The sequence below is a fragment of the Cimex lectularius genome, unplaced genomic scaffold (assembly GCF_000648675.2).
Source record: "Cimex lectularius strain Harlan isolate CLEC.00 unplaced genomic scaffold, Clec_2.1 scaffold21, whole genome shotgun sequence".
Lineage (NCBI taxonomy): Eukaryota > Metazoa > Arthropoda > Insecta > Hemiptera > Cimicidae > Cimex > Cimex lectularius.
In genome coordinates, this window is record NW_019392671.1 from 1,946,564 (window position 1) to 1,959,188 (window position 12,625).

Genomic DNA, 12,625 nt, shown 5'->3' on the forward strand with positions numbered 1-12,625 from the left:
CACACGCAAAGCAATCTATTTTGAACTACCTGTAATTTAATATTTCAAGGCTACCCTCAAGTTACTAGTACGATTAAGCGCCACCACGTGGCATACCAAAATGATCCGAATTTATTTGGCCTCACAATTTTATACCATTTAAATGCTTTTTTCGTTCTGTGGCTTCATTTGTAATCCTTAACATCATATAATTCACACTAATTGCTTTACAATACTTTAAAAAGGACTAAAATGTTTGCTTAAGATGCAAGATGTAAGAAATATTGGTTTTTCTTTCTTACAACTAGTTGCAGTAATACGTTCGCGTGAAATGAAATTACACGGATTTTTTTCTCATCAGTTTATTAATTAACGGTGTGATGAAAATATGCATTTTTTCTACAGACATTAAGAATTTTTTTGTTTATGAAGAAGTATTGTAAATTTATTGTAAAGAAATCTATTGTGTACCTTGGTATATTCTAATGGACGTTGTAAGAATTGGGATTTTGTTAATGCCCATTGTTCTGCTTCAATTGTACTTTTGCCTAAGACTGTTCAGTAATTTAAAGCTTCTTACTATGTTTCAGATGAGACGTGGATCCGGAATGAACGGGGCAACCCCTCTTATGCTATCTCCTACATCAGGTGATTTTCCTAACAAAACTAATAAAATTTGCACCTCTGTTCCGTTTTCTATACTTGTCATTTGCATAAAACGTTATATTACATAGAGATTTTTTTTCTCGAAAGGCTTTTCTTGACGATAAGGATGTTCTATTTTTTTCTGAAGAAGCTATGAAAATGAATTTTCGATTAAACATTCCAATTATTAATAAAAGCTATTATCTTTGGTATTTAATCTTTATAATAAATTTTAGGACTGATATCGACACAGAACATTTTTTTAAACACTGTTTTGAAATATAATAATAATTTACATTATTTCATAGTTGTTGTCTGAAGGGTTTTTTTCTCTCGGTTAGAATCTCATGGTAAATTACGATTGTAACAACCCTTTAAACCGGGTTATAAATACGAGGATATTTACCAATATCGATTGGGGGCGGACCTGTTCGAGTTAAGTACTATTGGCTGAATTGCTTCTCATTTTCAGCAGGCCGGTTGATTTCCCAATGCACCTTCGTCCTTTCTTAATTATGCTCGTCTCGTTGATCATGACTGTCCGAATAACGTCCTTGAAATGTGTCCTTTATAGGACAAGGCGGCATCCCGAACGATCTCACACATTTATCGTTTCTCTTGTACAATTTGTCGCATAACCTTATTGTTTTTGACGTGGAGTACAAAAGAAAAAAGCACTTTCAATACACAAATTAACTAATTAAACAAAAAATGTAACAAATGACTAACATTTCCACACATCATTTACACAATTTAATACATTATACAGATTTAAAAAAAAGAAGATCACAAATACTAGAACTGTAAAAAATCCCACATTTAATTGCTCAGAATACTAACAAGGATAACGCCAGCTTACTCGTTATTTGATGTGCCTTTACAATTTTTAAAAATGAAGTATGCCGCACATCTCACATGGTAAATTGTCCAAACTCATTAATCAAAGTGTTCGGAAGCACTATGAATGCTATCATGTTCTGTTAGCGAAAGTAGTAGAACAAGATGTTCATTTGGAACAAAAAGTCCGCCGGATACTACTGCCTTACTTAAATCGAGATAGGGAAAAGGAAATTATAAAAACATGCGTGCAGTGATGGAAGATGAGATCTAAAGGACCTTCACCTGATGACCTGCAAAATGTTGTAAAACAGAATGGAGTTGCTTGCCGAATCAACACGATTGGAAAAAAAGTGCACGACGGTCATTACTTTAAAACCTGAAAAGGAAAAGTAACAATAAAGGCCATTTATGAGGCAGCAACAACTATCCAGAGGGTAGTCAACATATTAGGTATTTTTTGCTCCAGCACACTTACCCGAGGGAACGCTACACGACGTGACTAAAAGCCACCCGATGCAAATCCAATGCCCAATTTTCCGTAAGACAGTATTACCCCCGTGCACATCTACCCGATGACACGCAACGCTACCCTACTCTACGCTACGCGTTACAACCAAGATCCCCTCTGTCCAGATTTTCGTCGAGTACAGTCGAAGACAAAAGAACCGGACACTCATATTTTTATTTCAAACTATATATATTATTGTCATAGTGTCAAAAATTCATGAGTTTTTATTAAAAAAGAATTAATTTTAATGGTTTGGCAGAAAATTTATCAAAACACCGGAATTCCATTTATTGATAGAATGAATTTAACTAACAATTTATTATATGGTTTTTCTCATAAAATTTTACTAAAATTTATTACTCGGTTTTGTTCATAAAATTTAACTAATAATTTATTTCATGGTTTTGCTCATAAAACGTAACTAACAATTTATTGTATGGTTTTGTTCAGAAAATTTAACTAACAATTTAGTGCATGAACCGGAGCCGTAGATTTGATACATTAATTACAACGTGCTTATTTTAATGTAAATCAAATTAAACTAGTTCAAAAATTCATGCGTTTTTATAACAATTATTTAATTATGATGGTTAGGCAGAAATTTGATCAAAACACCGGAATAAATTTATTTAAAACAATTAAATTTAACTAACAATTTATTACATGGTTGTCTCATAAAATTTAACTAAAATTTATTACACGGTTTTGTTCATAAAATGTAACTAACAATTTATTACATGGATTTGCTCATAAAATTACACCATTTTCGTCGAGTATCGTCAGAACCGGACCAGTATTTTTTGTAGTTTATTTCAAACTATGTATATGTAATTTTGTTGATATATTAATTACAACTTGCTTATTTTAATGTAAATCAAATTAAACTAGTTCAAAAATTCATGTGTTTTTATAAAAATTATTTAATTATGATGGTTAGGCAGAAAATTTATCAAAACACCGGAATAACTTTATTTAAAAAATTATCATAAAATAAACAGAGGGTGTGTAATTCTCTTCTCAACCTCTTGGTTTCATTTATTTTAATTCTCTACTTTTTGGACCCAACGTCGAGTTAAATTGATTTGAATGTATCGGTACGGTATCTGGATCTTTACGAGGGTAAAGGATTGCTGTACCATCAGCAAAAGAGGAGAAAATTGTTTCTGGAAGGATAGGAATGTCAGCAGTATATAATGTAAAGGAAAGGTCAAATAATGTTTCCATGTTGGACGCCAGCTTGGGTAGGATAGGTAAAGGATATCGATACGGTCAGACAGGTACGATTTTAAGGATTAGGTGGTAGGTCCTGAGTAAGATGCCTTTCAGCTTCCACAGGAGGGCTGGGTGCGAAACCATGTCAAAAGCTTGAGCAATGGCAAGGAACACATTCGGACAACTTCTGCTCTCAAGGGAGGATAAAATATCGTCCACAAGATTATAAAATAAAAAAGTGTAAGTTACCTAAATGAGAAGGTACAGGCGTTTTAATAGGAGTTTGTCGAAAATTTTACTCATCGTAGGAAGGAGACTGATAGGACGGTAGGATGAAGGAAAGATGGCAGGTTTGCTTTGTTTGTGGAAAAGAATTATATAGTTGAGCAGAATTAAAGTTGTAAGAAAGTTTAGTCGGTTGGTAGTCATTAAAATGGACCAGCAAGAATTGCAAATGTTAAAAAGACAGTAAAAGATAATTCAGTGATTATTGTACACTTCAAATTATAATTTATAGACTTGGCACTAATTTTGATTGGCAACATTGGCCTTATGTAAAGATTTAAGAAAGCTGGATATTTTTCTTAAATCCCTGTGGCGAAGTAGATGGAAGAAAATACGGCCGTCATAACTAAAAGCTTATTATGATAGGCTTAAAAGAAAGAAAAAACAAAAACAATGACTGTTGCTTGAATATAAAGAGGGAAATGTAAATCGTCTCTCTTAAGCAGCTTAAATAGCTTTATAACTGTTTTCGTACGGTTCTCGTTTAATATCATGGCGACCCCATTTGGAAGAAGCATTTCGAAGTAACCCACATAACAAAAAGGGATTGGATTATAGAAGCAGTCAGCCCAAACCTTGGTGTTCAGTGGAATAGAAGCTAGTCACCTGTTTCCGAAAATTAAATCTTGATACGGGTTGTAAATATTTCTGTGATAATCGAGCCCATTGCATTTTCTCGCTGCGTAATTTGACCATGTGTTATACCCAATGGATTTTCCATTTTGCGTTCGTTACGCCCATTTCGTTTTTATTTTCTCTCGTTTACGATCTATATACCATCATACAAATTGATTTATGTTTAAAACGAGGTATATTAAATTGATGAATCTATATTGTTGGTATAATTTAAATGGAACGAGAGTAAAAGGGGTCAAGTGATGAGTGTAACGAACTGAGAAATGAACTTCCAGCGTTAGTTAAAACCATTTCCATCTGTATTTCTTAAAATTGTACCTCCTTAAGAATTAAATTAAATTTAACATAAGCCCTACAAGTACGTACATTTTATGAATAACGGATTGTTAAAATATGTAAAAACATTAAAATAATTAAGGTATTCATGCAAGCGTTAAATGTGTCATTAAGATACGAATACACTTGAATGATCTAACTTGTTCAGAATAGGTATGTATCAGAACGTGTTCACGATGGTATTCACAAGTTTTGCAATATGTTTACAAAGTCAAATACAATTAAAAAGCTTAACATTCTTCCAGGAAATTGTTTGATGAAATTTTCGCATAGCCTTCTGTGACATTTTTTGTCATTCCCTTCCCCTATTACCACCTTTCTTTAATTTAATTTTCTGCATTTGCTTTGAGTTTATTTCTACGTCATTATATNGGTAGAAAAATAAAGTAATATGCAGGATCTAAAGATGTATAAAAAGTTACAAAAAACAAAAAATGACCCTTGGGTAGGATAACCTAGAACAGGCTTTTGATGGGGTCTGGCACCCGGAGATTATAAACTCAAACGCTTCCTATCTACCCCCTAATACTTTATCCTGAAATTCCTGAATTATTATCTAACAGACCGCTGCTTTAGAATGAAGCGACAATGAGTATTCGGAACTTACACAAATACAAGTCGGCGACTCCAAGCATTTTTGGTTCCATCCTTTGTATCATTTATCCGTAGATGCACCCTATGCGCCCTAATACAATTATCACCACCTACGCGGACGATAACATAATTTTTTCCTCTAACTCGGATCCTACCAAAGTTACCTCCAACACCCAACAACATCTTGAGCAAATCGAAAACTGGTGAAAAAGTGGAGGACAAGACTGAATGAAGAAAAGAGTAGTCAGTGTACGTCCACATTGAAAAAAAAACATCTTGCCCTCCACTGTGCCTAAAGAAGAAAGAAATAGCGATTTCAATCCAAGCCCTATACTTAAGACAGCAGATGTGGAAACCCCACTCAAGACCAAAGACAACTTAACAGAAGACTAGGATAACTACGAAGAGTTCTAGGACCGAAATCCGTCCTGACTGTCAACACTAAACGAACCTTGTACAAGGCCTTTACTGCGACAATTTTGGGCGTAAGAAATAGTACTGTGCGGTTCTGCCAAGCCATCCAACATACAGCGGATTCAATCCTTCTAACCAAAAGTCCTCATACAAATTGTCAAAGACCTCAACGTTCATTGAGTCAACTAACTAATCCCTTCCCCATTCCTCTCGGTCCATCCTAAGCCTACTGCTCGTGCCCTCTCTATACATTCCCATCTCGAGAACCCGCCACATCGCTTTAATTGACGATGTTCTCGAGACATCTTTGCCCCTTAATCCCTCACGCTAAGTGTGCATTGGCTAGTTTTCAACATTTGAAGGTCAATTCGACAAAAGATTTAAACAAACAAGAAAAGGTATATACACCAAGCAATCCTCCAAAACAGGTGGCCATCCACATCGTCGATGGACTATGGAGTCGACTACCGCTGAAACTGCATGGTTAATTTCTTACTAGTCCGTAGGTCCGTTAATATAAAGTTTGTTCTTCATATTATAAGTTATTTCCAATAAAAATGTAAGACGGTTTAATTTACGTTTTGTTTGTTCCTTTCCTTTGTTTGAACACCCCTGTGCAAACTCTGCTTAATTACAGGGTTAATTAAGTGTACCTCGAGGTCCGAAATGACAAAGCTTGCCTCATACCCTGGAATTTTTGTCCTGCGCTTGATTTCTTTCTCACGCCATTTTTCCAGCTCCAACTTTAGCACACCCGTGCGAATAAATGTGGTTCTTGTTTCATAGGTGAGAGGGCGGCTTCTTGTTGGTTGTTCGTCAGCCTGCTCATTCATTCCACACATTCATACCCCGGAACCCATCATAAGGTAACCGTGTTGTGTTTTCCTGGAGGCATTAGACAATTTAAACATTCCAAGACTAGTTTGGATCTAAAAACATATGCAATTAGTTTTATCGCTACCTGAGTGACCAAAAATATGTATATCTGCGTACTTTTCGTGTACTTCTTATCATTTATAAACTTGAGGGGCCTTAACGTGAAAGATGGAAGACCCGCCAAAGATGTTTCGCTTGGGGTAAGAGGTTATCGACTTGCCATAAGATATGTGAAGATGATGGTACAAAGTCATGCTGTGCCTTTCTTCTACTGCGACTTAAAAGGTGTATTGTGCTATTGAACTGTCATTGTTTTTATACTCTAGATTGTACCGTTAAGGTTGCTGATCATTTTGCTAGGTTTCTCTACCATAATTGTTCTTGCAGTTAGTGTAACGTTTCTGATGAAACAGTACCGTTTTTAGCAAAATGCTTTGCAGTACATGTTCCTATGTATCTGATGTTATCTGAAAGAATCAGCATGTTTTTGTCACCCTTTTTTCTATAGCTAAGGTTATAATTCAATTCTGAGAAGACCAATTATTTTCTTAATCCTTATCTTCTGAGAGAGAGGTATTTTTGTATTACGGGTTACGATTTCGACTGGTTTCCTTCATTATTTTGCAGATACTTAATTCATTCAACGTATCCTTTCTTTCTCTATCCATTTGTTCAGTTCCACTGTTAGCAATATTGCATATGGGGTTCTCGTCCAACAATGTGTGAGCGGCTTCTTTATTCCAGTTCGTAGGCCTGTTCGTTGCTTTAAATCTCCTCATCTCCTAGCACCGGCAAGAGTTATCAGATTTAGTTTTTCCAGGGGTTGAAGACATGTTCAACATTTTCAGATCGGCCGTGACTTAAGAATAGACGAGTCTAAATCCTTCCTGTGCTGATTGGGTGTCCAGGAATATATGCACTTTTCCAGTCAAGAAATTGGGTTTATCTTATCTGACTGACATGGTAAGTCTTACCATCTAAGGCAGTCGTTTCAAAAAGTATTTCCTCAACACCTTCAAATTCAAAAACTCAATGCAATATGCCAAACAATCTACTAATTGAGGACTGAGGGAAGTTTTTCATTCATTTGTCTTACGATTTAAAAAGGATATTTTCTGAGGCTCAGATATATTTTTCCATGATTATTCATGTCGACCCCATGGAAATTCTGTACAGCAACAAACAAATTCTGACAAGGTTTATCACATTGCTTTTTTTGTTTTGCTTTTCCAACACACGAGCACACAAACTTTTGAAATTAAAGATATCATGGTATCAGCATATAAACAATCGTTACATAAAACACGTATACGCAGATCAGACATGGCTTAAACCAAATAATTATAGATTTATACATTGCTCAATACATAAAAGTTTATCCGGAAATATGAATTTACAGAGCGTTGTAAAAACAGGCATTTACATAAATTGTAAATATATTTTATGTTTTCAGTTAATTTTGTTTCAACAAGTGTCCTTTTATTTATTTTATTTTACCGTTTCCCGTATCCTTTCCTTTTATTTTGTTGGTCCACTTCCGATTCATTTCCTATCCCCGAGTTTTGGAAATGTCGTACCCTTATTTGTTGTGGCGTTGAAAGACCAACGTGTTATAATTATCAACTCCGTAGGAAAATTATCGACGTGAGTGTGTTGTTTTTGTTTACTGGGCATCAAGATAATTTTAGTCCGTTTCCACCAATGAATTATTTGTCTCTTAGTGTATCTTATAAAATCGATTGCTTCCTGACCTATTTTTATCGACCATTTATTGCACAATCTTGCTCACAATCGGCGTCGGTTTCTGGAGAAAGGAAAAATTTTCCTCCATTTAAAAATTCAAATAAGTTGTAATGCACATAAATCACTGATGACAGCACTTACTTAAATTAGCCGGAAGGTCTGTGCTTACATCCGTGACTTTGTTGAACCGAAGCTGGTGGGAAAATTACAATCAGGAAAAAATCTAAAAGTGCATTCCTTCCTTTCCATGAGATTATCCATATTTAAAAACGCGATAGAGTTCAGTAAAATTTTGAATTTCGATATACATCTAGATAAACATAATGTCAGGTTTTTCTTGATAATGAAACTCTTGGACGCTTTCGTACGTCATTTGGCCGAATTATGACTTCTAATACAATACATCATCATTTAAAGCTTTAATTTAATTAATTTTTTTGCAACTTCATAAAAACTTAATTTATAATAAAATTCATCATAAAAAACGCACGAAATCGAGCGTGCTTAAAATTATATCGTCTTCCACCTCATGGATAATATATTTATTCCTATCTGCTTGAAACATCAACGAAATATACACGGATACGACTTGGATTACCATATTCTACATTAATATTAATAGCCAAAATAAACAAGAATCCTTTCTCAACTGAGTTGAATTTGCGGCCCTCATATTCAAAATATGGTTAATTTAAACTTATTTTATTAATTATTCTGAGATCGTGAGATGCAGTCAGGTGTGACGTAGGTTTTAGAAAAACATTTTCTTTATCTTGCCAACGTTTCGATCTTTATTGAGATCATCTTCAGGGCTCAAAGTGTTTGTTTTTGCGTAATTGTGTCATTCTTGTATGTCGTGTTGAGAGTGCCCATTTTACTTATTTTATTATGTAATTTTATTTTTGCGATGACCTCGGTCGGCCTAAACTGATGGGCTCGGTTATAAGCGTGTCGCTTATTTCGCTGTTTTCATTGTTGGGTTGTGTTTTTCGTGATGATTTTAAAAATCTTAGTGTTTTGTTAATTTGTGTGCTATGGATTTTTATTAGTTGCAAATGTGTGGTGATTAGTGACCGTTAATCGATAATAATTCAGAAATCGTGAGATGCGGTATGGTGTGATGTAAGTTTCAGAAACCTACATCACACCATACCGCATTTCACGATTTCTGAATAATTAGTTGCAAATGTTGTATATTTCCAAGTTCTCAATTAAGTTTATATCTTCTACGGCATCTGGTAGTTCACGCTTGTCTGTATTGTTGATAATTCGTGATGGTTTTCTGTGAGGTGAGTTAGGTAAATATTTTCTGTTGTGGTCGGTCCCTAATTTTTTTAATTCTTCTTTGTACCTATTTTTTATTTTTCGTCTTGTCCGCCCGATGTATTTCTATGAGCATCCACATGTTGCGGCGTATATGCCATTATCTGTCCAATTGGTTTATACAAACTATCGTCATTTTAATCCCTACAGAAATTATTAAAGGCACTTGCAGCATATAGTATATTACATTCGACGACTTCGGACTTGTCTCTGAACCCTTTTGTGGCTTACCAAACTGCCCAAAACGCGGATCCATTAAACAATGGATAAATCCCCTGCTCAATGGAAATGTAGTCCAGGACAGAGGCATACGAAAAAATGTTCAAAGGACCATCGCAGAAGCTAACAGCAGAACTTCTAAATCTAGGACGTGCTAGGACTAGAATAATAGTTGAACTGCTAACGGGACACTGCAGACTCCGGAAGCATATGTATAGACTCGGAGTGGCAGAAACAAGCCTGTGCAGGTATTGTCAAGAAGAAGAACAAAAGCGGAACACTCCTCTGTTGGTAGGAAGGCTTATGTTGGCTGAGATTGCTAATCCTGGAAGAGGAAAAGCCTTCAAGCTTAACGAGGAGCTCTAGATAAAAATGGAGATGCATAATAGACCAATACTGGTGGCGGTCGTAAAGAGGCTAGCTCCTATAAAATCTAATCTAATCTGTCAAAGTGGTTGGTTTTATCAATGTTGTGCCTTAGAAGTTTTTTAATTGAATTTGCCAGTTTATTTGGTTGATTGTGTTTGTCTTGTATCAGGGAACCATGGTGGCCGAGTTTTTAATTGGGAAAAGTACAAAGTTTATAAAGTGTTGATGATGGGTTTTGGTCTGCGAGTCGGTGAACTCATGCTGAACTGTCTCCACTCGCGGGTCTTTGAGTCATTCAAACGCGTTTTAGCATTACGCAATCTTCAGTGAGGAAAAGTCCCATATTATAGGTAATACTATACTTGTTACCCACTTTTTACCAAGTCATCAAATTTTTGTTTGACGAAATTTAAGAACTGTCAGGCTTAACCCACACTCACACAATAGCTGCTATTTTTGGTCTTTGTCCGGTGAATTTCACCTCGTACCTCGTTTCTCCTTCCGGGCTCTGGACGGTTCTGTTTACCCAGCCAAAATCCCTTTTCCGGGTATCGCTGATCACCCTGATCCAAGACACAAGGGCTGTTCAAACGACCACGGACTATTAGTACCAAACGAACCTCCGATCCTCTTTTTGACTATCTTAGTTTTTACTCATTGAAATATTCTATACAACCGGAGTTATACAGCCGGGCTTACATATGATTGGGAGGGTAATGGCCTGCAACTTAAGGCGGTTAATCCTATTTTTGATGAATTTAAAAAAATGCATTTAAAAAAATTAATCTACAACCTTCTGTACCCAGAATGAAACTGCATTCATAAGAATTCGATCCTGAAAATTTTTTCAAGTATATTGCTGAATGTATCTTACCTTGAAGAACTTGCAACTCGTCACCCTTTACGCTGTTTATAGAAACTGTCTTTTAGGTATATTCTGTATCAAAAACTATGTTCCAAAGTTAAACATCGATTACCATCTGGAAAAAAAAGTTTGCAATGTTTTTATAATCTAAGTTGGGCGGTAACGGGAAAAATTCGAAGTCGATCAGAAAATCGCTTCTTATGAACAGATGTATCTTTCACATTTCGGTTTTTCCAAAATCTTTCATTTTATTGAAAAGTTTAATTTTTATTTTGCAGAGCTGAAATAGGCGATCAATTGCAGCGAGCAATTGTTCTAGATAACCCCCAGGAGAGGAGAAATAACTTCTTGTTTATAAAAAAAGCTGTAAAATTTTGAAATTACGAAATATAAAAATATAAAACAGTAGTGCTTAATAAAATTAAAATCCATGCCGTAGAAATAGAGTTACAAAAATAATGGGACATAAAACAGCTGTTCGTCTGGTAAAAATTCGCTACACCATTAAATGGAAAACAACTATTTGTATCCTTTTTTCGAAAAGGTAATAAAAAGAGGTAACACACTCCTGTTCTTTTGATTCTGCGTTTCATTTTAAATGGACAAAGATGTAAAAAAATTTAAACACGCCCCGGGTTACAAAACTACTGGAAAACACCCCAAACCAATAGCGGTTGCTTCATAATTAAAAAAAAGTAGATTTGAATTTTTCAATTGAATTGCGAAACATTACATTTGCAAAGGGTAATTGTAATCCACTGTGAACGTAAAAGTCAGGACAAACAGAAGGACTAACTAAATAAATGAATTAGGAATGAAGTCCAGTCTCCCCAATTCCCTTGAACCGATGAACGCATTTGATTTGATTGAAATTACTATCTGCACGACCCGGTTCGTCCGGCCTTTTTACTTTAGGAGCTCTCCAATCAACAACGTTCACTCTGCAATATTTTCTGTGTCGTAACATGTCGAAGGTAAAATGAGCATTGGACGTAATTGACTTATATTTTTGAAATACCTAGTCTAATTTGTTTGTTATTTGTAGAAACGTTTCAAATTGTAGTCATGATCAGTATGTAGGCATGCAAATAACGCCAAATGTATATGGCGGAGCTATGCTAATGGGGTGAAAGAGTGTTCTGAGTGTTACTACAGTACTTAACCGTGCTAGTTTGTTTTTATAGCTTGGCTGAATCATTCGACCTTTTCAATTTACTTTGTCAATTAAACATTTGATAAAAACAATAATAATTATCTCTGATTGAATTATTGAAGTAAAAAACTGTAAAATGTTCTTTGTTGTGTAAAAAATTGCTAGGGCTATAATGGCTTCATCTGGGTTACTTTCCTAACGTCCTAACTTACTTTATCAGTCAGGTTTCACATACAAATTTGAGCAATTAAGTTGATTAAGTTTATTAGTTGCTCCATAGAAGGTCAATTGCGCAAATTAAATTATCAACTAAACCTAAATTCGCTTACATGTGATTTTAATGTAATATTTTAGCACTTATTAGCTCGAGAAAACAATATTGATACTATAACAAAAATTGGTATTATACTTTTTTTTACTGTACAGGATATGTACAATCCATAGGGTACTATAGAGGTAGAGAGAAAGAGATAGATAGATAGATAGATAGATAGATAGATAGAGAGAGAGAGAGAGAGATAGATAGATAGATAGATAGATAGATAGATAGATAGATAGAGAGAGAGAAAGAGAGAGAGAAAGAGAGAGAGAGAGAGAGAGAGTGAGAGAGAGGGAGTGTAGAATCGCC

The 12,625-nt window shown here is 35.1% G+C and overlaps 1 protein-coding gene across 6 annotated transcripts in view; it reads left to right on the forward strand.

The window, feature by feature from the left end:
• LOC106668556 (solute carrier family 12 member 6) overlaps nucleotides 1–12,625 on the forward strand; it is a 468,955-nt gene that overhangs the window by 100,284 nt on the left and 356,046 nt on the right. For all 6 annotated transcript variants that reach the window (XM_014397420.2, XM_014397419.2, XM_024225292.1 and 3 more), the window contains one exon: nucleotides 570–627. In XM_014397420.2, coding sequence (XP_014252906.1) covers nucleotides 570–627 — 58 coding nt within the window. The remainder of the gene's footprint in view (nucleotides 1–569; nucleotides 628–12,625) is intronic.